This window comes from Schistocerca nitens, chromosome 1 (assembly GCF_023898315.1).
Source record: "Schistocerca nitens isolate TAMUIC-IGC-003100 chromosome 1, iqSchNite1.1, whole genome shotgun sequence".
Classification (NCBI taxonomy): domain Eukaryota; kingdom Metazoa; phylum Arthropoda; class Insecta; order Orthoptera; family Acrididae; genus Schistocerca; species Schistocerca nitens.
This window is the reverse complement of record NC_064614.1, coordinates 54,634,770-54,661,281: the sequence shown is the minus strand read 5'-3', so window position 1 is coordinate 54,661,281 and position 26,512 is coordinate 54,634,770. Positions and strand designations below refer to the sequence as shown.

Here is a 26,512-nt window from a genome sequence, read left to right as displayed (position 1 = left end):
TCTGTAATAACAAATTGTTGATTATTATGTAATTATCTTAGAAAAATCTACAGTTCTCGATTTTGGAATGAAGGTTTTGAGTGTGTCTTACCAACTTGCACCCCATGTACAACTCAACCTGCCAATAATAATCTTGATGCTAGATTTTTTTTAAGCGATTTCATACCTGCAGTCGGATATGTACCACAGCAATATGGCTTTATTCAAATTGCAAATATTTGTTATAAGAAAAAATTAATTGTCCAGTTTTTAATTAAAAACATTTTATTATGAGTACACTTTGTCTTCTTTAAATCCACCTTGTTGGATGGATTCCGATGTACGTCTTCCTCTGCAGTTCCCTACAGATCCCTGTACTACTATGTAATTTATTCCCTGGTGGTCTTAACACATGTCCTGTCACCTTGTCCCTTCTGCTTGCCAGTGATTTCCATATGTTTCTCTCTTGGTTGGTACTGTAGGGAACCTCTTTATTCCTAAACTTATCAGTCCACCCAATTTTCAACTTCCTTTTATAGCATCACATCTTAAATGCCTTGATTCTGTTCTTTTCTGATTTTCCTACAGTGCATAACTCACTGCAAAATGGTACTGTGATACAAACATACATGCTCAGAAATTTGTTGGGTTAAGATTGATGCTTGATACTAGCAGACTTCTCTTTGAACACACCTGTGGCCGAGCCTAGACTGAGGCAGTCTTTCCGCAGCCACTGACTGAGGCAGTCTTGCCGCGGCCAAGAGTGTGTATATTCTGGCAGTTGTGTGCATGATTGTGTGTTTACTTTTGCTAGAGAAAGAGGAAGAACTTTGAAAGCTAATGTGAATATTATTTTCTGTTGCATGTTTTTCTGAGCCGCACATCAGTCAGATATAGGTGAGAGGTTGCCTTTCCTTATCTTGTGTATTATTCCATCTAGGAAAATCCATTGTTGTTATTACATTTTTCTCAGAATTTTGAACATCTTGCACCATTTTATATTGTTCAGTGCTTTTTCAGATTGAAAAATACTATGAACATGTCTTGATTTTTCTTCAGGCTTGCTTTCAGAATCATTTACAACAGCAGAACTGCCCTCTGGTGCCCTTACATTTTTGAAAGACAAACTGATCATTGTCTGACAGATCCTAAATTTTCTTTCTTTTCTAATGTGTTTTATCCTTTTCAGCAACATACATGTGGGAGTCATTAAAGCTGACTGTGCGATAGTTCCTGCTTTTATATGCCCTTGCTATCTTAGAGATCATATGGATGATATTTTCCCAAAAGTTTGATGGTATGTCTCCAAAGTTGTGGATTTTACACACCGGCTTGAATAATCGCTTGGTTGCCACTTCCCTCAATTATTTCACAAATTCAGAAGGAATTTTGTCTATTGCGTCTGCCATATTTGGTTGTAAGTCTTCCAAAACTATATTAAACTGTGGCTCTAACAATGGATCCCTTAAATTGTCCACATCGACTCCAATTTCTTCTGCAGTCATGTTGTCTAAGAAGTTCTCTCCCTCGTAGAAGTCTTCAGTGCACTTATTCTGCCTATGTTCTCAGTCCCCTGCACTTCACAGTGGAATTAGTTTGCACTCTTAATTTTGAAACCCTTGCTTTTAATTTCCCCGAAGGTTATTTTGATTTTTCCATATGCTGAATCAGTCCTTGACAACCTTTCTCTTTTGATTTCTTCCCATTTTTTGTGCAGCCATTTCATCTTGTCTTTCCTGCACTTCCTTTTTATTTCATTCCTGGGTGACTTATTTTTATGTGCCTCAATTTTCCTGAACGTTGAACGTTGTTCTGTGAAAACACACTTGATCTCTTAGCAACAAATAATCCTGAGCTAATAGCAAGCATCAAAATGGATATGAGGATTAAGGGAACACAGGGTTGTCGTAGTGAAACTAAATACCTAACTCCCAAATCCTCCAAAAAGAATGAAAAATATCTCTATTCAAAAAAGTATATAAAAATTTGCTTGCAGGGGCAATATCCCATCCCAAGAGCGAGACTCTAATGACGGCTCCATCAATGGGATGTTAAATAATAAACTTCCTTCGTATTTGAGCTTCTCCACTGAAATAACAGAATTCACTATTTCACTCTTCTCTTTGTGATCCTCTACCTTGGTGTCCATATCAGTGACTGGATAGGTGACTTTGATCCATTGACTGAGTGGTACGTAATTTTTTTTTAAATTCTCGACTTCATAGATTTTCTCATCAGTTTGGAAGGTAAAATTTTGCTTTCAAATCTAGTAAATGTACCTTGTCAAACAATGGAAAATCCAGGATGGAATGTAACAATATTGTGAAAAGGGAAGTTGCTACTCACAATATAGTGGAGATACTGAGTCACAGATAGGCACTACAAAAAGACTGTTACAAATATAGCTTTCGGTCAGTAACACCTTCGTCAGAATTAGACAACAAACACCCACATACAAACTCAATAGTGATTTTCACTTGTATTAAGATTTTACTTCTCCACTAGACATTAATTTTATTTAAATCTGTGATAGTTGTGCAATGTAATCTTGGGATTAGTTTTTGGAATCGCAACTAATCAGTCTTTAGTTTAAGACCTATTTATTGTAGTTCATAAGAAATAGAAAAATGGAAAGAAGTGACCTGTTGCATTTGCCTAAACCAAACTGAAAATTTTAGTCACAATCTAGACATGGACTTAAATTTAATTAAATGTACGATTTTTCTTAAAGGGATGCAAAAATAGCTGCCCTTGAGAAAACAAGCCAGGAAACTGAAAAATTGATTGCTGAAGCAAGATCTGAAAAGATACGCCACATGGATGAAGTCCATGCAGCTCAGAAAAAAGTAGCTGATCTAGAGTCCAGGTACAATTTTAAATGCTTTGTTTTCCTATGGTTGAGGCATTTCATATTCAAATTGCAGTATTTTGACAATTACTATTACATTAAATAATGCTAAATTCACATTATAGCATGTATTTTTTGAATTAATAATTAATCCACTTTCAGTTAGTGTACCATTTTACTTATTTATAATTTTACCCTGCATAGGTTAAAGGACCTAGAATCAAAGCTTGCAGAACGTGATGCGATGATCAGGGTGCTACAGAAACACACATATGATAAAGATGTGTCTAGTTTTCCAAGCATGCTGGTATGTTCACCTCATCACACCCCTCATCCCAGTCTACATGGCAATTCTGATCTTGGTGTTTTGGGAACTTCAGTTTCCAGAGAGGAACTCGGTAAGAAGTTTCTTTCCTTAGTAAAACCAGTAGAAATACAATAAAGTAGTTGCATTTTCATAATTACTCTGCCTCTATTGTAGCTGTTCTATCACTTTGTTTTATGGAACCTGCATTTCTGTGAAATTTCTGTATGGGTTATGAAAGTATGTGTATAAATGATAACCAGTTTAAATACTGAATTACATCAGTGAAACAAACAACTGAGTTATGATGGTAAGAACAAAGACAACTGCACAGCATGTAGAGGAAACAAATGCTAGTGTGTCTCTCTCTCTCTCTCTCTCTCTCTCTCTCTCTCTCTCTCTCACACACACACACACACACACACACACAGTATGAACTCTTAGATTACAAAATTTATGGGATATGTGTGTGGAATAAGTCTTACTTTTTTAACAGGCATGAAGTCAGATGGCTATTGTAAACAGTGAGTTCATAATTTCATCATTACCAAAACCTAAGAGGTGCCTCACATTTTAGAAATAGAGGTAATTTTGTTACTGCCATAATATTATGTTTTTACAAGCAATAATCTTGATTACTGCCTCCTTCTGAGCTGTTATGTATCTAATGTGTTATGTATCTATAGTTAATTTGTCAAATAATGGAAAATACTGCTTGGAATATCAGCAATATTAGCAAAAGGATAGATTACTACTCACTGTAAAGAAGACATGTGACACATGAGTTGCAGACTGGCACAACGAAGAGACTGTTACACATTTAGCTTTCAGCCAAAGTCTTTTTCAGAAAAGAAAACACACACTCATTCACACAAGCAAGAACACCACGTGCACATATGACCACCAGCAGCACCGGCCAAAGTGCAGCTTTCACATTGAACGAAAGCAGCAATTTGGGATGCGGCAGGGAGGAGGGAAGAATAGCAGAGTATGGGGGTAGGAGACAAGACCACTGTCTGGTGGAGCGTGCTAAGGCTGGATGGTGGCTTGGTAGTGCTGTCCAGTGTGATATCAGATGGCTGTAGGGCAGAGAGGTGGGGGGAGGGAGGTGGAAAAGTTGTGGAGCTTGGAAGGGGAAAGATTGGTGGGTGCCTTGGCAGAGAATGGAGAAGAGTGAGGGTGAGGGGGGCATGAATAGAGCAGATGACGGGATAGAGGGGGCGGAAACTGTTGGGTGGAGGGTTTGAGGACAGTAGGTTACGTTAGGTTGAGTGCAGGATAATTCCAGGAGTGGATAATGTATTGTAAGGAAAACTCCCATATGTGCAGTTCCTGACGTTTTGTAATGTCTCTTTCTGCTATAAGTTATATGAGGGTTCTATTAAATTCGTGAAGTTAAATTTCGTAAAGCAGTGGTTGGGAAGGGAGTGAGACAGGGTTGTAGCCTCTCCCCGGTGTTATTCAATCTGCATATTGAGCAAGCAGTAAAGGAAACAAAAGAAAAATTCGGAGTAGGTATTAAAATTCATGGAGAAGAAATAAAAACTTTGAGGTTTGCCGATGACATTGTAATTCTGTCAGAGACAGCAAAGGACTTGGAAGAGCAGTTGAACGGAATGGACAGTGTCTTGAAAGGAGGATATAAGATGAACATCAACAAAAGCAAAACAAGGATAATGGAATGTAGTCGAATTAGGTGATGCTGAGGGAATTAGATTAGGCAATGAACACTTAAAATAGTAAAGGACTTTTGCTATTTGGGGAGTAAAATAACTGATGATGGTCGAAGTAGAGAGGATATAAAATGTAGACTGGCAATGGCAAGGAAATCGTTTCTGAAGAAGAGAAATTTGTTAACATCGAGTATAGATTTAAGTGTCAGGAAGTCGTTTCTGAAAGTATTTGTATGGAGTGTAGCCATGTATGGAAGTGAAACATGGACGATAAATAGTTTGGACAAGAAGAGAATAGAAGCTTTCGAAATGTGGTGCTACATGTAATGGATCTGGGAAATGTTATTTTTTTTTACCTTATTTTTCGATACCGAAGTGTAAATGTTTTCTTATATTTTTGTCAGAATTTATTATAATTTGTCTTATTACATGTTAATTTACCTCTGTTTTTGAGAGTGAAAGCATATTGTTTACTATTAGGAAATGTATCGAAGAACAGCAAAGAGACTGATTACAAATGGAAACTTGTGGATTGTGTAAAGTATCTTTGACGTTAGAGTCGTCTTTGACTATAGTCAGTCGGCAGCTAACTGTTGGTGTGTGATGATGGAAGAACATTGTGAAGGTCGAAGTCCTAAATAATTTTGAATTATGTTACTATTATTTTTGTATTGACTATAAAGAAGAAACTGTATTTAAAACACCAAAATGAGAGAAACACTTTGAACCACGTCATTTCTGCAGCCGACAACGATGCATTGTGGAATCATACTTGGACAACTGAAGCCAAGACTTATATCGCCTTGCAAACATCTAATGGAAAAGGTACTGTCACGAAATATGGCAAATTTAAGTTAATAAAAAATAGTGACCATATTTTCAACTTGTGTCTTTCCGGGAAGCCGTATTTCAACTGGGGGCTCAGTGCCGGGATATTGTGTTCACGAGATCTTCAACAGTGCTATGAGGAAGAAAATTTTTGTGTGTTAATACTAGTTTCTTCAGAATGTGTGCTACAGTGTTTGTGTTCATCGGGAAGTAAAAGTTTTGGAGAAGAAGTGTTTCGGCAAAAAATATAATTTTCGACAGAAGAAAATACTTCAAGAATTTTAGTCAACAATCACATGGATGGAAAACGTGGTTTTGCAATAGTAGAAGAATGTTCCAGATAAGTGACGAAACTCTTGTATTTTGTTAAAACAATATTCTTATCTTGTTTTGTATTGTTGTGTATAAATTCTTGTTCTTCACAATGACTTACGAGATTTTCGAGAGTATTGTGCCTAAAGTAGAGAGTAGTAATTTAATAGACTTCGAACATCAGGACAGGTCAAATGAAACAGAAAAAACTGATCAATTTGATTTGAAAAGTTTTCTTGTAAATTTCACGAAAGAAATTAGACAATCAGTTGACGACAATAAGACGTACTGGGATGAAAAAATTGATAACATTTTGTTGCAAGTCCAAGCAGTCAATACCCAAGTGGGTGAGCTTTCGAACAGAGTTGGAAATTGATGTTAAATTGAGCGGTGAAATTAATACTGTAAAAAATGAGTTACTGGCAGATAAGGAAATAAATTTAATTGATTTTAATGAGATAAAAGGGGAAATTAAAAATTTGGATGAGAATACAAAAGTTTTAGTAAAAAATGTAGAACAAAAAATTGACAATCGCTTGGTTACTCTAGAAGAAAAAGTAGAATGCAATGATTTAGAAAACAAAAAATCTGTCAAAGAATTTAGCAAAAAAATTGAAAGTTTTGACATTGAATTTCAAAGCAAGAATTACAATGTCAACACATGTAATCTTGTATCTAATATTCCAGTGAAGCACTTTTCGGCAGATGGACTCTTACATCCCGTTGATTTTATGCAGTATTGTAAGGATTGTTTTTTACCTCACTCACCAGATGAAATAAAAATTAAATTTGTGAAGAAATTCTTGGAAGGGGAAGCTTTGACTTGGGCAAACCAGATTGTAACTTTGGGGATGACCTTTTTAGAATTTGAATCAAAATTTCTGGAAAAATTTTGGGATGATCTTAAACAAACTAGAATCAAAAGTGAATTTTTGAATGGGCGAAACTATAGAGAATCAGATGGGAACATGAAACAATTTTGCAAATGTGAACTTCAAAAACTTATTCATTTAACAAAACCTTTGGATGACTTGATCAAAATTGATACCTTAAAGAGAAGATTGCCATCAACAATGCAGTTGAGTTTAGTTCATTGTCCTGATAGTAATGTAGAGCAGTTTCTCAATTATATTGAAAAGTTGGATAGAGTAACATCAAGAACACACAATGGGTTTATTCAGAAAGGTAATGGTCAAAATTGGGGAAATGACAACTTTCAAAAAAGGGAACAAAACAATTTTCATGGCGTCAGTCAAAATTCAGGGAGATATAGCAATTTTGAAAAGAAGGACCATAATTTTTATCCAAAACAAGAACAACATTTTCGCGTTAATAATCAACAAAATAGAGAACACTTTAGGGATCAAAATCACAGAAATTTTGATAGAGGTCAGTACAACAGAAACTACCAACAATCAGGTAATGTTTGGCATAGGAATGGGAATAGAAATGTTGATCAGAGACATTGGCAGAACCATAATCAGCAATTCAAACAGGAACCGGAAATAAAAAACGAGTAGACGCCCCCTTGAAGGTCCGCAAGGTTGAGGCAGAAGGTGAGCATGATGAAGGGACCAATGGATGTGACTATCATAAACTCAAACATGACAGTTCCAAACCTAAGCTATCACATGAGGTCATTAGTTGTTACTTATTGAAGAAATTTCAAGAGGAAAATAATGATGATAAAGATAACATTTTCAATACACAAGAACATACAGTAGATAAAAGTAATTGCAATTCATTTAATTTAACAGAGTTTTACATTTGGGTAGAAAAGAACAACACTTTGTCAGATGATGTAATTTGTAGTAGTTCAGAGATGTGTGTGAATGAAAGAGAGAATGTATGCTGTGAGAATGAAAATGTTGGTGAAAGGGATCTGGTAACTTTAGAAAGGGGAAATAATATTTTGGGGGATAATTTGAATGTGTATGACCTGAATATGTGTAATGATAATGATGTTGTTGATAATGATGGTAATGGTATTGATGATGATGTTAAGGAAAGGTATTTCATTAGTTTAAATAGGGAGTTGGGTATACACATGGTTGAAAATGGATTAAATAGTGAGAATATTATAGAAATTCCCAGGGATGTTACCAGGATGAATAAAGCTCGCAAGCTGGGTGTATGTAAAAGTGTGAATTTAGATGTTGCTGGTAAAGAATCTGACTACACAAACAACGATGACACATGTATAACTTCTTACCTAAGTGAAACTTTTACAGATACTAATGATACACACACATTTCTTATGAATCTATGGCTGAACAGTGAAACTATTTCTTTTGACAAGAACTTTAGAAAGATGCTTATTAATGTATGTGAAACTGTATGTCCTGAGTGGTGGAAAAAGATGAGATATTTTATTTTTGAAAAGCTGAAGGATAAATACTTCAATAGTATACAATGTGATTTGGATGAAAATTCTTGGCTATTTGAGATAATAGAGAGTACTAATGACAATTTTGTATCTTGTGCAAATTTTATAACTGTGACAAATAATACATATAATGATATACCATATGATTCTGATAAGTATAGGTTTGGGGAAATTGAAAGTGATTTATTACATGAGGAGACAGGTTCTGAGAAAAGTGATCAATTTTGCAGTCCTTATATAAAAGTTCAAATTGGGTCATGGATTGGTAAATGTTTAATTGATACAGGAAGTGAGATCTCGGGAATATCTGAAAGGTTAAGCAAGAAATTGAAAGTGGGGAAAGATTATGTTGAAATGCCAGTTGTTGGGGTAAAGATAAAAGGTGCTACTGGGAAGAGCAGTAAATTGGTAAAAAGCCAGGCTTTAGTGACATTTTTAATTGAAGGCAAGTTGTTCACACATGGATGTTTTGTAATTCAGGAATTTAATGAGGATTTTCTTTTGGGTATGAATTGGATTGTAAAAGTAAATACAGCATTTGATTGGGTTGGAAGAAAACTTTTGATAGAAACTAGTGAAAGGGAATACATTCAGACAAATTTTGTGAACACACTTGGTGATCAGAGTAATGGAAATTTTGACAGTATCAATTTACTAAAAGAAAATAGATTGGAGAATATTGAAACTCATAGATTTGATACTGATGAAGTTGAATTTGGGAATTTAGTAAATTTGAAAATTTCAGAAACACAAAATTTATCTGGGGAGCAAAAACAACAGTTAGAAAATCTGCTGTGGGAATACAGTGATGTTTTCAGTGACATACCTGGTAGGGTAAAGGGTTATCAGTGTGAGCTTCAGGTAAAACCTCATGAACCATTTTTCATAAAACCATACAGTATTGCAATATCAAAAAGACCTGCTGTTGAGAAAGAGCTGAAAAAAATGGAAGGATGTAATATAATAGAAAGGAGTATCAGTGCATATAGTAATCCTCTAGTTGTAGTTTCGAAAAAAGATGGTGGAGTAAGATTGGTTTTGGACTCTAGACACTTAAACAAAATTTTGTTCAGACAGACAGACCATCCTGAAAATATTGATGAGTTACTCTATAAATTTACAGATATAAAATATATGTCAAGTTTGGATCTAACTTCGGGTTTTCATCAGGTACCACTTTCGGTTAATTCTAGAAAATATACTGCTTTCTTGTACAATGGTAAGAGTTACCAATATTGTGTTGTACCATTTGGGTTAAATTCTTCTGTTTCCGAATTTATAAGAGCTTTGGATCATGTACTGGGGCAAGAACTTGCGTCTAAACTGATAATTTATGTAGATGACATTTTGGTTACAGGGCAAAATTGGGAGGAACATTTTTCGATTTTGAAGTCAGTTTGTGAAAAACTTAGAAAAGGGGGGATGACATTGAAATTAGAGAAATGTAAGTTTGCAGTTTCTGAATTAAAATTTTTGGGTCATGTTGTCACAGACAAGGGAATTTTGGCAGATCCAGAAAAAATTAAAGCAATTTCAGAAATTCCTATTCCTAAGACTAAAAAACAATTAAAGTCGTTCTTTGGGTTATGCGGTTATTACCGAAAACATATAAGTGATCAGAGTCTGAATGCACCATGTTTAAGTCAGTTACTTAAGAAAAGCACTGTTTGGGTTTGGGATAAAAGTTGTCAGGAAGAGTTTGATAAAATTAAGCAAGAGTTGAGGAAGCAACACTTATTACACAGACCTGATTTTAATTTACCATTTTGTTTGAACACTGATAGCAGTAATTATGGGCTTGGAGCAGAGTTATTTCAAGAAAGAGTAGAGAATGGAGTTAAAATACATTGTACCATAGCATTTGCAAGCAGAATGTTGCTCAAGCATGAGAAAAATTATACAGTCACAGAGAAGGAACTTTTGGCAATTCATTGGGCTTTTACAAAATTTAGAATTTACCTTATTGGACATAAAACCATAGTATTTTCGGATTACAAAGCTTTGAGTTACTTACAAGAGTGCAAATTATACCACAGTAGATTGACCAGATGGGCAATATTTCTGCAACAGTTTGACTTCGAGATCAAACACATTAAAGGTTCTGAGAATGTAGTAGCTGATTCACTTTCAAGGTTACCAATTGGGGGAGAAAAGGAGATTTTTGAACAAGAGGAGGAAAAGCAATTTAAAATTAGATACTTAAAAGGGGTGGAAAATGAGAAAACAATTAGAGCTATGTGTAACAAAATTAGAAAAAATCAAAATTTGGATCAGAGTTGGAAATTAATCAAAGAATGTTTAGGCAAGAAGGGGTATGAGAAACTTAATAAATTTTACAAATTACATAGGGGGATTTTATTTCGGAGAACAGATGTAGATTCTGATAATTGGAAACTGTGTTGGCCAGAGGCAGATGCTGATAAGCTGATCATTTACATACATGAAAGTTTTGGTCATTGTGGGATACAGAAGTGCATTCAAAAGATACAAGAAAATGTTTATTTTTACAATATTGGAAAGAAGGTAAGAAAAGAATTGGCAACCTGTGACAAATGTCAGAGAGTTAAAGTGAGCAATCAAAGATGTCGTGGAGAGATGCAAAACATTATTCCGGAAAACCTTTAGATCTTATCGCAGTGGACTTATATGGAATGTTACCAAAGAGTAAAGGTGGTCACTGTTACATATTTGTTATGGTAGATGTATTTTCAAAATTAATTAAACTATATCCAGTGAAAAAAGCTACTAGTCATGAAATTATAATAAAAATTGAAAGAGATTATTTCGCACAGGTGGGTAAACCAAAAGCTATATTATCAGATAATGGTTCACAGTTTACTTCAAAAATTTGGAAACAGTTTATTGAAAGATCAAAATTGAAGCATATACTTATATCTGTTTATTCTCCGTCCACCAATCCTGCAGAAAGATATATGAGGGAAATTGGGAGACTTTGTAGAACCTACTGTAGCCATAAACATCCAACTTGGTTTGAGCACATTCGAAATTTTGAAGATATTATGAATAGCCTACAACATAGTTCCACAGGATTTTCACCGTATGAGATTATGTTTAATATTAGACCTCCAAATCTTAGAACTTATTGAATTTCCTATATGTACACCTTTAACTATGCAAGAGAGAGAAGATATTGTCAGGGAAACTATGAGGAAACAAGGGGAAAAGAGGAATAAAAGACATAACAATAGGGTAAGATTAACCACTTTTAAAATTGGGGATCTTGTTCTGGTCAAATCTCATGAAAAATCAAAAATGTTAACTTCAGAAATTAAAAAATTCTTTGATATCTATATTGGGCCTTTTGAAGTCATAGAAAATCCACACCCTAATGCTTATCGTTTGGTGTATCCTAAGTCAAAGAAATTATTTGGTCTCAGGAATGTTGTCTCTTTAAAACTGTATAAACAGAAATCATAATTTCAAAAAATTTAAATAATCTATTATCATCAAAAACAAAAGTCCTCCACTGGAATATGCTTGTTAGGTCAAAACTACCTGTACAACCAAGTATGTATATTTGCATGTATAAATTAATAATTTGAAGTCACATGTTAATTGAAACTGATGAAAAAACACTGTTGTAACAAAGAATGAGAGAAAGATTTATTTTTACTTTTTTACAAAAAAAAAAAAAAAAAAGTCTCCATAGTGAGCATTTCTGAATTTTTCTAATTTTTGGAAGCTAAGTCTTCCCTGTGGGTGAAGGCATGCATGTGAGGACATGCATGCAAAGGTATAAGTTTCAAAACCAATTTTAGATAAAGCCTCATGATATATGAGCAGTTTATTGTTGTTTATACTGATGCTGTGGGGAGCAAAAGTACTCTTCATAAGAATGTGACTTGTAGTAATATTGTAGTAGAGAGGAAAGTGTACATAAATAATTGCAAAAAAAAAAAATTTAGATAATACTGATGTATCTTTAGCTGTACTAAAAGAAGAAAATCATAAGGAAAAAAAAAATACAAACAAAAAAAAACATGAGTAAAAAAAAAGAAAATCATAAGGAAAAAATAAACAAAAACAAAAAAAACCGTGACTAATAAAAAAATAAAAAAATCAGAAGTTAAAAAAAATATATGTATGAAAAAATTAAATTAAATCTTATTCTAGCAAAGGAGTTTTACCTTTCTATTATTTTTAATCTGTATGCTGTATGTTAGAATATTTCTCATGTATGTTTTATACCATATATATTTGTCATGTCAAATAATTTCTTTACTTGAATTTTTGTGTATGGGATTGATGGGGAAGTATCATTGCAACAACAGCCAGTAACAAGTCCACAGATTCAAAGAATCCAAATTTAGAAGAGGTTATCAGACTGCATCATTAGTGTACTAATTGTGTAATACAGATCCATTACTGAGAGTGGTCGGGATTTTGTTGTATATGTCCATAACAACAAAAGCCCTGGGGAGCAGTTGTAATGGATCTGGGAAATGTTATTTTTTTTTACCTTATTTTTCGATACCGAAGTGTAAATGTTTTCTTATATTTTTGTCAGAATTTATTATAATTTGTCTTATTACATGTTAATTTACCTCTGTTTTTGAGAGTGAAAGCATATTGTTTACTATTAGGAAATGTATCGAAGAACAGCAAAGAGACTGATTACAAATGGAAACTTGTGGATTGTGTAAAGTATCTTTGACGTTAGAGTCGTCTTTGACTATAGTCAGTCGGCAGCTAACTGTTGGTGTGTGATGATGGAAGAACATTGTGAAGGTCGAAGTCCTAAATAATTTTGAATTATGTTACTATTATTTTTGTATTGACTATAAAGAAGAAACTGTATTTAAAACACCAAAATGAGAGAAACACTTTGAACCACGTCATTTCTGCAGCCGACAACGATGCATTGTGGAATCATACTTAGACAACTGAAGCCAAGACTTATATCGCCTTGCAAACATCTAATGGAAAAGGTACTGTCACGAAATATGGCAAATTTAAGTTAATAAAAAATAGTGACCATATTTTCAACTTGTGTCTTTCCGGGAAGCCGTATTTCAACTGGGGGCTCAGTGCCGGGATATTGTGTTCACGAGATCTTCAACAGTGCTACGAGGAAGAAAATTTTTGTGTGTTAATACTAGTTTCTTCAGAATGTGTGCTACAGTGTTTGTGTTCATCGGGAAGTAAAAGTTTTGGAGAAGAAGTGTTTCGGCAAAAAATATAATTTTCGACAGAAGAAAATACTTCAAGAATTTTAGTCAACAATCACATGGATGGAAAACGTGGTTTTGCAATAGTAGAAGAATGTTCCAGATAAGTGACGAAACTCTTGTATTTTGTTAAAACAATATTCTTATCTTGTTTTGTATTGTTGTGTATAAATTCTTGTTCTTCACAATGACTTACGAGATTTTCGAGAGTATTGTGCCTAAAGTAGAGAGTAGTAATTTAATAGACTTCGAACATCAGGACAGGTCAAATGAAACAGAAAAAACTGATCAATTTGATTTGAAAAGTTTTCTTGTAAATTTCACGAAAGAAATTAGACAATCAGTTGACGACAATAAGACGTACTGGGATGAAAAAATTGATAACATTTTGTTGCAAGTCCAAGCAGTCAATACCCAAGTGGGTGAGCTTTCGAACAGAGTTGGCAGTGTTGAGGCAAAAATTGAATCTGTGGAAGCAAAAGTAAATGAAATTGATGTTAAATTGAGCGGTGAAATTAATACTGTAAAAAATGAGTTACTGGCAGATAAGGAAATAAATTTAATTGATTTTAATGAGATAAAAGGGGAAATTAAAAATTTGGATGAGAATACAAAAGTTTTAGTAAAAAATGTAGAACAAAAAATTGACAATCGCTTGGTTACTCTAGAAGAAAAAGTAGAATGCAATGATTTAGAAAACAAAAAATCTGTCAAAGAATTTAGCAAAAAAATTGAAAGTTTTGACATTGAATTTCAAAGCAAGAATTACAATGTCAACACATGTAATCTTGTATCTAATATTCCAGTGAAGCACTTTTCGGCAGATGGACTCTTACATCCCGTTGATTTTATGCAGTATTGTAAGGATTGTTTTTTACCTCACTCACCAGATGAAATAAAAATTAAATTTGTGAAGAAATTCTTGGAAGGGGAAGCTTTGACTTGGGCAAACCAGATTGTAACTTTGGGGATGACCTTTTTAGAATTTGAATCAAAATTTCTGGAAAAATTTTGGGATGATCTTAAACAAACTAGAATCAAAAGTGAATTTTTGAATGGGCGAAACTATAGAGAATCAGATGGGAACATGAAACAATTTTGCAAATGTGAACTTCAAAAACTTATTCATTTAACAAAACCTTTGGATGACTTGATCAAAATTGATACCTTAAAGAGAAGATTGCCATCAACAATGCAGTTGAGTTTAGTTCATTGTCCTGATAGTAATGTAGAGCAGTTTCTCAATTATATTGAAAAGTTGGATAGAGTAACATCAAGAACACACAATGGGTTTATTCAGAAAGGTAATGGTCAAAATTGGGGAAATGACAACTTTCAAAAAAGGGAACAAAACAATTTTCATGGCGTCAGTCAAAATTCAGGGAGATATAGCAATTTTGAAAAGAAGGACCATAATTTTTATCCAAAACAAGAACAACATTTTCGCGTTAATAATCAACAAAATAGAGAACACTTTAGGGATCAAAATCACAGAAATTTTGATAGAGGTCAGTACAACAGAAACTACCAACAATCAGGTAATGTTTGGCATAGGAATGGGAATAGAAATGTTGATCAGAGACATTGGCAGAACCATAATCAGCAATTCAAACAGGAACCGGAAATAAAAAACGAGTAGACGCCCCCTTGAAGGTCCGCAAGGTTGAGGCAGAAGGTGAGCATGATGAAGGGACCAATGGATGTGACTATCATAAACTCAAACATGACAGTTCCAAACCTAAGCTATCACATGAGGTCATTAGTTGTTACTTATTGAAGAAATTTCAAGAGGAAAATAATGATGATAAAGATAACATTTTCAATACACAAGAACATACAGTAGATAAAAGTAATTGCAATTCATTTAATTTAACAGAGTTTTACATTTGGGTAGAAAAGAACAACACTTTGTCAGATGATGTAATTTGTAGTAGTTCAGAGATGTGTGTGAATGAAAGAGAGAATGTATGCTGTGAGAATGAAAATGTTGGTGAAAGGGATCTGGTAACTTTAGAAAGGGGAAATAATATTTTGGGGGATAATTTGAATGTGTATGACCTGAATATGTGTAATGATAATGATGTTGTTGATAATGATGGTAATGGTATTGATGATGATGTTAAGGAAAGGTATTTCATTAGTTTAAATAGGGAGTTGGGTATACACATGGTTGAAAATGGATTAAATAGTGAGAATATTATAGAAATTCCCAGGGATGTTACCAGGATGAATAAAGCTCGCAAGCTGGGTGTATGTAAAAGTGTGAATTTAGATGTTGCTGGTAAAGAATCTGACTACACAAACAACGATGACACATGTATAACTTCTTACCTAAGTGAAACTTTTACAGATACTAATGATACACACACATTTCTTATGAATCTATGGCTGAACAGTGAAACTATTTCTTTTGACAAGAACTTTAGAAAGATGCTTATTAATGTATGTGAAACTGTATGTCCTGAGTGGTGGAAAAAGATGAGATATTTTATTTTTGAAAAGCTGAAGGATAAATACTTCAATAGTATACAATGTGATTTGGATGAAAATTCTTGGCTATTTGAGATAATAGAGAGTACTAATGACAATTTTGTATCTTGTGCAAATTTTATAACTGTGACAAATAATACATATAATGATATACCATATGATTCTGATAAGTATAGGTTTGGGGAAATTGAAAGTGATTTATTACATGAGGAGACAGGTTCTGAGAAAAGTGATCAATTTTGCAGTCCTTATATAAAAGTTCAAATTGGGTCATGGATTGGTAAATGTTTAATTGATACAGGAAGTGAGATCTCGGGAATATCTGAAAGGTTAAGCAAGAAATTGAAAGTGGGGAAAGATTATGTTGAAATGCCAGTTGTTGGGGTAAAGATAAAAGGTGCTACTGGGAAGAGCAGTAAATTGGTAAAAAGCCAGGCTTTAGTGACATTTTTAATTGAAGGCAAGTTGTTCACACATGGATGTTTTGTAATTCAGGAATTTAATGAGGATTTTCTTTTGGGTATGAATTGGATTGTAAAAGTAAATACAGCATTTGATTGGGTTGGAAGAAAACTTTTGATAGAAACTAGTGAAAGGGAATACATTCAGACAAATTTTGTGAACACACTTGGTGATCAGAGTAATGGAAATTTTGACAGTATCAATTTACTAAAAGAAAATAGATTGGAGAATATTGAAACTCATAGATTTGATACTGATGAAGTTGAATTTGGGAATTTAGTAAATTTGAAAATTTCAGAAACACAAAATTTATCTGGGGAGCAAAAACAACAGTTAGAAAATCTGCTGTGGGAATACAGTGATGTTTTCAGTGACATACCTGGTAGGGTAAAGGGTTATCAGTGTGAGCTTCAGGTAAAACCTCATGAACCATTTTTCATAAAACCATACAGTATTGCAATATCAAAAAGACCTGCTGTTGAGAAAGAGCTGAAAAAAATGGAAGGATGTAATATAATAGAAAGGAGTATCAGTGCATATAGTAATCCTCTAGTTGTAGTTTCGAAAAAAGATGGTGGAGTAAGATTGGTTTTGGACTCTAGACACTTAAACAAAATTTTGTTCAGACAGACAGACCATCCTGAAAATATTGATGAGTTACTCTATAAATTTACAGATATAAAATATATGTCAAGTTTGGATCTAACTTCGGGTTTTCATCAGGTACCACTTTCGGTTAATTCTAGAAAATATACTGCTTTCTTGTACAATGGTAAGAGTTACCAATATTGTGTTGTACCATTTGGGTTAAATTCTTCTGTTTCCGAATTTATAAGAGCTTTGGATCATGTACTGGGGCAAGAACTTGCGTCTAAACTGATAATTTATGTAGATGACATTTTGGTTACAGGGCAAAATTGGGAGGAACATTTTTCGATTTTGAAGTCAGTTTGTGAAAAACTTAGAAAAGGGGGGATGACATTGAAATTAGAGAAATGTAAGTTTGCAGTTTCTGAATTAAAATTTTTGGGTCATGTTGTCACAGACAAGGGAATTTTGGCAGATCCAGAAAAAATTAAAGCAATTTCAGAAATTCCTATTCCTAAGACTAAAAAACAATTAAAGTCGTTCTTTGGGTTATGCGGTTATTACCGAAAACATATAAGTGATCAGAGTCTGAATGCACCATGTTTAAGTCAGTTACTTAAGAAAAGCACTGTTTGGGTTTGGGATAAAAGTTGTCAGGAAGAGTTTGATAAAATTAAGCAAGAGTTGAGGAAGCAACACTTATTACACAGACCTGATTTTAATTTACCATTTTGTTTGAACACTGATAGCAGTAATTATGGGCTTGGAGCAGAGTTATTTCAAGAAAGAGTAGAGAATGGAGTTAAAATACATTGTACCATAGCATTTGCAAGCAGAATGTTGCTCAAGCATGAGAAAAATTATACAGTCACAGAGAAGGAACTTTTGGCAATTCATTGGGCTTTTACAAAATTTAGAATTTACCTTATTGGACATAAAACCATAGTATTTTCGGATTACAAAGCTTTGAGTTACTTACAAGAGTGCAAATTATACCACAGTAGATTGACCAGATGGGCAATATTTCTGCAACAGTTTGACTTCGAGATCAAACACATTAAAGGTTCTGAGAATGTAGTAGCTGATTCACTTTCAAGGTTACCAATTGGGGGAGAAAAGGAGATTTTTGAACAAGAGGAGGAAAAGCAATTTAAAATTAGATACTTAAAAGGGGTGGAAAATGAGAAAACAATTAGAGCTATGTGTAACAAAATTAGAAAAAATCAAAATTTGGATCAGAGTTGGAAATTAATCAAAGAATGTTTAGGCAAGAAGGGGTATGAGAAACTTAATAAATTTTACAAATTACATAGGGGGATTTTATTTCGGAGAACAGATGTAGATTCTGATAATTGGAAACTGTGTTGGCCAGAGGCAGATGCTGATAAGCTGATCATTTACATACATGAAAGTTTTGGTCATTGTGGGATACAGAAGTGCATTCAAAAGATACAAGAAAATGTTTATTTTTACAATATTGGAAAGAAGGTAAGAAAAGAATTGGCAACCTGTGACAAATGTCAGAGAGTTAAAGTGAGCAATCAAAGATGTCGTGGAGAGATGCAAAACATTATTCCGGAAAACCTTTAGATCTTATCGCAGTGGACTTATATGGAATGTTACCAAAGAGTAAAGGTGGTCACTGTTACATATTTGTTATGGTAGATGTATTTTCAAAATTAATTAAACTATATCCAGTGAAAAAAGCTACTAGTCATGAAATTATAATAAAAATTGAAAGAGATTATTTCGCACAGGTGGGTAAACCAAAAGCTATATTATCAGATAATGGTTCACAGTTTACTTCAAAAATTTGGAAACAGTTTATTGAAAGATCAAAATTGAAGCATATACTTATATCTGTTTATTCTCCGTCCACCAATCCTGCAGAAAGATATATGAGGGAAATTGGGAGACTTTGTAGAACCTACTGTAGCCATAAACATCCAACTTGGTTTGAGCACATTCGAAATTTTGAAGATATTATGAATAGCCTACAACATAGTTCCACAGGATTTTCACCGTATGAGATTATGTTTAATATTAGACCTCCAAATCTTAGAACTTATTGAATTTCCTATATGTACACCTTTAACTATGCAAGAGAGAGAAGATATTGTCAGGGAAACTATGAGGAAACAAGGGGAAAAGAGGAATAAAAGACATAACAATAGGGTAAGATTAACCACTTTTAAAATTGGGGATCTTGTTCTGGTCAAATCTCATGAAAAATCAAAAATGTTAACTTCAGAAATTAAAAAATTCTTTGATATCTATATTGGGCCTTTTGAAGTCATAGAAAATCCACACCCTAATGCTTATCGTTTGGTGTATCCTAAGTCAAAGAAATTATTTGGTCTCAGGAATGTTGTCTCTTTAAAACTGTATAAACAGAAATCATAATTTCAAAAAATTTAAATAATCTATTATCATCAAAAACAAAAGTCCTCCACTGGAATATGCTTGTTAGGTCAAAACTACCTGTACAACCAAGTATGTATATTTGCATGTATAAATTAATAATTTGAAGTCACATGTTAATTGAAACTGATGAAAAAACACTGTTGTAACAAAGAATGAGAGAAAGATTTATTTTTACTTTTTTACAAAAAAAAAAAAAAAAAAAAAAAAGAAGTCTCCATAGTGAGCATTTCTGAATTTTTCTAATTTTTGGAAGCTAAGTCTTCCCTGTGGGTGAAGGCATGCATGTGAGGACATGCATGCAAAGGTATAAGTTTCAAAACCAATTTTAGATAAAGCCTCATGATATATGAGCAGTTTATTGTTGTTTATACTGATGCTGTGGGGAGCAAAAGTACTCTTCATAAGAATGTGACTTGTAGTAATATTGTAGTAGAGAGGAAAGTGTACATAAATAATTGCAAAAAAAAAAAATTTAGATAATACTGATGTATCTTTAGCTGTACTAAAAGAAGAAAATCATAAGGAAAAAAAAATACAAACAAAAAAAAAACATGAGTAAAAAAAAAAGAAAATCATAAGGAAAAAAATAAACAAAAACAAAAAAAACCGTGACTAATAAAAAAAATTAAAAAATCAGAAGTTAAAAAAAATATATGTATGAAAAAATTAAATTAAATCTTATTCTAGCAAAGGAGTTTTACCTTTCTATTATTTTTAATCTGTATGCTGTATGTTAGAATATTTCTCATGTATGTTTTATACCATATATATTTGTCATGTCAAATAATTTCTTTACTTGAATTTTTGTGTATGGGATTGATGGGGAAGTATCATTGCAACAACAGCCAGTAACAAGTCCACAGATTCAAAGAATCCAAATTTAGAAGAGGTTATCAGACTGCATCATTAGTGTACTAATTGTGTAATACAGATCCATTACTGAGAGTGGTCGGGATTTTGTTGTATATGTCCATAACAACAAAAGCCCTGGGGAGCAGTTGTAATGGATCTGGGAAATGTTATTTTTTTTTACCTTATTTTTCGATACCGAAGTGTAAATGTTTTCTTATATTTTTGTCAGAATTTATTATAATTTGTCTTATTACATGTTAATTTACCTCTGTTTTTGAGAGTGAAAGCATATTGTTTACTATTAGGAAATGTATCGAAGAACAGCAAAGAGACTGATTACAAATGGAAACTTGTGGATTGTGTAAAGTATCTTTGACGTTAGTCGTCTTTGACTATAGTCAGTCGGCAGCTAACTGTTGGTGTGTGATGATGGAAGAACATTGTGAAGGTCGAAGTCCTAAATAATTTTGAATTATGTTACTATTATTTTTGTATTGACTATAAAGAAGAAACTGTATTTAAAACACCAAAATGAGAGAAACACTTTGAACCACGTCATTTCTGCAGCCGACAACGATGCATTGTGGAATCATACTTAGACAACTGAAGCCAAGACTTATATCGCCTTGCAAACATCTAATGGAAAAGGTACTGTCACGAAATATGGCAAATTTAAGTTAATAAAAAATAGTGACCATATTTTCAACTTGTGTCTTTCCGGGAAGCCGTATTTCATACAGTAGAATGCCATATTTTCAACTTGTGTCTTTCCGGGAAGCCGTATTTCATACAGTAGAATGCTGAAGATTAGATGGGTAGATCACATAACTAATGAGGAGGTATTGAATAGAGTTGGGGAGAAGAGGAGTTTGTGGCACAACTTGACAAAAAGAAGGGACCGGTTGGTAGGACTTGTTTTGAGGCATCAAGGGATCACAAATTTAGCATTGGAGGGCAGCGTGGAGGGTAAAAATCGTAGGGGGAGACCAAGAGATCAATACACTAAGCAGATTCAGAAGGATGTAGGTTGCAGTAAGTACTGGGAGATGAAGAAGCTTGCACAGGATAGAGTAGCATGGAGAGCTGCATCAACCCAGTCTCAGGACTGAAGACCACAACAACAACAACAACATCTTCCATAAAACCTCGTAAGAAACAATTACAAATAAGCAGTATTATATTTGCAGGTTGCCAAATTAAACTTTAAATTCTGATTGAAAACGAGTGCCAGGCTCTCTACAAATAATATCAGATGTGTTAGCATAATAAAATATATGCAAAGAGGCACCTGACCTATAATAAATTGTATCACTTAAAATGTCACTTTATAATCAAATAAATCTTGTGATATAGTGCTAATTAATTTTGATAGTATTTTTAAATAAGTTCTTCTGCTCTGGCTCCATTGTATTTCCTGTGGAAATAAAAAGTTTAAATGCGCCGCGTCATGGCGACCCACTTTCTCGGTCAAAGATGATCACACTAACTCTGCAGCAGCTGCAAAAAATGCTACACAAACTCTTGTATTATAACAAATGTGGCTTGGGTTCCTTAAATATTACTCTGCACTCCAGATTAGCTTATTATATTTTCGTAACTCTTTTACACATCAATTATGTTTTAGTAATTAAACGAGAGCAAGACAAAAGCTATCGCAATACAATCGTACCTTCTACACTCAAACAATAGCTAAGACACAAGAAAACATCAGAAGACGACTAAGTTCATTGTCTTCCAGTCCTTTTATAATATAACAAAGATTATAGTGTTCAGTTCTTTAGTTCACACATATGATCTTATATCATGGAGAATAATGTCTCTTTTCTGTTATCAGAATCAATAAATTGTCTTTAAAGTTATTTCGTCACTTTGTCCGTATCACAGTTAGGCATTAGGGAAAGTTCACACAACATTATGCATGTACAGTTCTTTTGTCGTTATTTATATTGTTCATGTCAAATATATGGAAAGGGACGCTATAGGGTCCTCCTGCTTTTATTTCTTCGTTTGTTGATTATTGTCCTCGGTGTAGATGTTCTGCATTACTACACTGGCTGAAAAAATGGGTTGTGGATTTCGACACTGGCTTACTGCAATTTGTGTAGCCGACAGGTGCACAGTTGTGTTTCATAGTACTTTAATTTCACAGTTCACAACCCCCCAATAATACACAGTTATATGTGTATGGCCATTGCACTAGTGTTTAAACTTTCCTTAAGCCTCATTAATAGTTTGCATACGAAACTCCACATACTGCTACAATAGTTTACTGTTGAACATCTACGAGTAGTACAAACATAGCCACAAAGTCCACAGCTCTTGAAGAATAATCAGGTACGTATGGAGCAGACTCTGTCACTGTTTTTACACACGGCCTAATTGTTTAACACTTATTTCACAGTTAAATTGAAGCATTGTTGTTCTAACCAGCACACGTTAGTTGTCTGAAACTCGGCCGTGGACCGACTGTCTCATGACCAAAAATCGGGCCCTTATATATCATCACAAGAAAAGGTGCTGAAACTACACTTTATTTAAAGTTAAATTTACAGAAATTACAATTAAAACTTATCGCATTAAATTAACTGAATACGTCGAAAGATTTGTTCCTTTTAACAGTTTCTCCTACTACAAGGTTAAGCTGAATTATTTGTTTAAATGATGAAATTAACATATATAGTTATGCAAACAACACTTTTGCCGAAACTGTTAATTACCTGGGAATTAATTCAGGGCTGGTTTTGCTAACATGTTTTCGAATAGCGCCAAATATATACTTCAAGATTACTAGTATTTCATCTTACAAATGTTTATAATTAGTACAGAATTTATATTTGTTTATATGTCAACAATAGAATTTACGTAATGAAACAATTACTGATTTTACTAGGAATAGTCAAAATAAATTAGAAAATCAATTACATACGTAAAACTAAGCACAAAATTAGATCTTGTGTTATTTACTTTAAAACTGAGGACCAATCTTTCTCTTTTATGGAAATGCAGATTATATTCATGTATGTTAATGATAATTAGTTAAAACTAACAAAACAAATTTAAGGATGCAGATTGCAAAACAAGAGGGGAATTAAAATTATCTTAGCTTGCTTCGTCACAAGTTCAGGAAAGCTAGGGGTGAAGGGAAGGATCAAAGTTGTGAAGCAGTCATTGAAACCAAGCATGTTATGTTCCATTGCCTGTTGGTCACATGGTGATCTACTTTGCTCTAGGCCACAGTTTGGCAGTGGCCATTAATCCTGGTAGACAACTGCTTGGTAGTCATACCAATATAAAAAGCTGTGCAATGGTTGTAGTAGAGCTGGTGTATGACGTGGCTGCTTTCATAGGTTGTTTGGCATGTAATGTGATGTGATGCCTGTGAAAGGATGCAAATAGGAAGTGCTGGGTGGTTGGATTGGGCAGGTCTCGCACCTGGGCAGGCACGGCTCGTAATTAAAGGCTCTGAGGCGGAGTCGCCCCAAAATAAATGTTAAAGTAAATTTCGCAAGAACGTATTACATAATTTAAATTATCAGGACGAATTTCGCATATTTCCTATTCCGATTAAAATAACGACAGTCAACGTTTTTGGAACGGTTTGTATCGATAGATGTTTTCCGAACGGTTAGTAGTGTTTAGGCTGCGCCTTGGAAAGTCCGTAAGCTGCATGTAGTAGCGGTTTGGGGGCGTGGCTTCTTCATAGTACTGCTCTTTATGGGCAACCCAAAGGCTCAGAGCTTGCAGCCTAAGGGTGTCATACCAACCACCACACGTTTTTCACGTTCCACTATATGTAATAAAGGAATGTAGAGTGGCCGAAACTTCGTTATCCAATCTCTGTCTCTGCACATCTCTACTATGCCTCGATGCGTCATTAATCGATGTTTAGTATTATTGTTTTGATAATGTTTTACATAGTTGTTTTGTTTCTGCCATTGGCTATTTTATCCACATTTAGAGTTGTTGTTGTTGTGGCCTTCAGTCCTGAGACTGGTTTGATGCAGCTCTCCATGCTACTCTACCCTGTGCAAGCTTCTTCATCTCCCAGTACCTACCGCAACCTACATCCTTCTGAATCTGCTTAGTGTATTCATCTCTTGGTCTCCCTCTACGATTTTTACCCTCCACGCTAACCTCCAATACTAAATTGATGATCCCTTGATGCCTCAGAACATGTCCTACCAACCGAAGTTTGCAAATATCCCGCCAGAGTGCACTAGACTACAGTAACATAACAGTACTGCCATCTAGCGAGAGTTTCATAAGTGATTAGAGGACAAAGCGCACGAAATGTGCCCCGTTACTTTATTTTCCTTGCTTGCTGATGCTGACTGCTTTTGTTGATACTGTGTGATATTAGCAAGTTTCTATTTCGGAGTGTATTTTGCAAGATTTTAGTGAGTTTTACTTCCTTGTGAATATCTGCGACATACGGCGAGTGTGAAACCAGCGCAATATGAATTTAGTGTGCAATTTAATAGGTAAAAGCTTGGAACACGGCCACAGGATGAAAGTGAAAGAACTTGGTGCACCCAGACCCGATCTAACGATCAATCAAGAACAGAAACAGTGCAAATCTAGGCAAGGATACAAATGCAGTTTTAATAGAGCAATGTACAATGCAGCTGAGTGGTTGTGTGGTTGTGAAGTGAAAAATGCATTTTTCTGTTTCACCTGTCTTCTTACAGATAGTACTGATAGTGCCTGGACTGAAAATGGCACCATTGAGTTTTCAATGCTAGGGAAAGTGGACATTATGTGCCAATTAGACAGTGCTTACTGCCGTAATATAAAGATATATAGTGAAAATGTATAAAAGAATCGGTATATTCTGGGTAAACTGATAGACTGTATTAAATTTTGCGGCAAATTCGAGCTTGCCTTAAGGGGCTACGATGAAACAGAAGATTCCAAAAACCCAGGAATTTTTCGAGGATTAGTCAGTCTTATGGCAGAACTGGACTGCGTCTTGAAGCAGCACATTGAGAAATTAGAAAACCGTGTTTTCTTAGGCCTATCGAAGACGATTCAAAATGAACTCCTGGAATCAATTTATGAGGTATGCCTCAGTCTCATCAGGAGTGAACTGTCGAAGGCAAACTTTCTCGCAATAGAACTTGATGAAACTACTGACTGTGCAAATTTGTCACAATTGGTCCTAATAATTCGCTATGAGCTACTGGGACAAATAAATGAAAGATTTATTTCCTTTGTACGCCCAAAAAGTCACAGTGCAGACGATGTAACTGCAGCTGTTCGCTGCGAGCTAGAGAAAATGTATGTACATGAAACACGTGAAAAACTGATAGCTCAGTGTTACAACGGTGCTTCTGTTATGAGTGGCCATAAAAGTGGAGTTCACACTAGAATCAGAGAAATGTACAGGAATGCTCACTTTATTCACTGTTACGCCCATCAGTTAAATTTAATTGTTGAACATTGTGTGACGGGCAATAAACAAGTGCGGATCTTATTTAGCAACTTGGGAGGAATTTCCACCTTTTTTTCCCGGTCTTCTAGCCGTACAGCCATTCTTGTCAAAGTAGTGAAGAAGCGTATTCCTACCTGTCCTCAGTCCATCAGATGGAATTTTAAATCACGGAGCGTAACCACTGTGTACAAATACCAAAAGGAAATTGATGAGTGCCTAGAAAGAATTATTGATGATGATGCCAGTGATTACAAGACAATAAACAAGGCCACAGGACTGAAGGGTTTCCTGCAAGATGAAGATTTCCTCTTCTGGTTAAATTTTTAAAATACAGTCATGCCTCATTGTGACATCCTCTTTAATCAACTGCAGCAGAGGAATATTGATGCAGTGAAAACTGTTGAATATGTATTGCACTTTGCAGATTCTGTCCAGCAAATTAGGGCCTCACTTGAAACTGACAATCACTGGGAACAGGTAGAACCAACTGCAAAACGGGGACGTTTCACAGAATCAAGAATAGCGTGTGCACGAAACGTTTGCGACCTCATCACAACTCATATCAGAGAACGATTCAGTTTCAATGATCACTTATCGATTGCACAGCTGTTTGATCCATTGTTGTTTGCAAAACGTCAAACTATTTTTCCAGAAAAAGAGCTTAAAATAGCTGTTAATTTGTTCAGTTTACAGTCTTCAGATCTACGTCATGAGCTGAATGTGTTGTACAGCCGAAAAGATTTTAT

At 34.4% G+C, this 26,512-nt stretch overlaps 1 protein-coding gene across 2 annotated transcripts in view; it reads left to right on the top strand.

The window, feature by feature from the left end:
• LOC126241099 (angiomotin-like protein 2) overlaps positions 1–26,512 on the top strand; it is a 172,985-nt gene that overhangs the window by 106,807 nt on the left and 39,666 nt on the right. For both annotated transcript variants that reach the window (XM_049947978.1, XM_049947977.1), the window contains exons 10-11: positions 2,711–2,845; positions 3,032–3,225. In XM_049947978.1, coding sequence (XP_049803935.1) covers positions 2,711–2,845; positions 3,032–3,225 — 329 coding nt within the window. The remainder of the gene's footprint in view (positions 1–2,710; positions 2,846–3,031; positions 3,226–26,512) is intronic.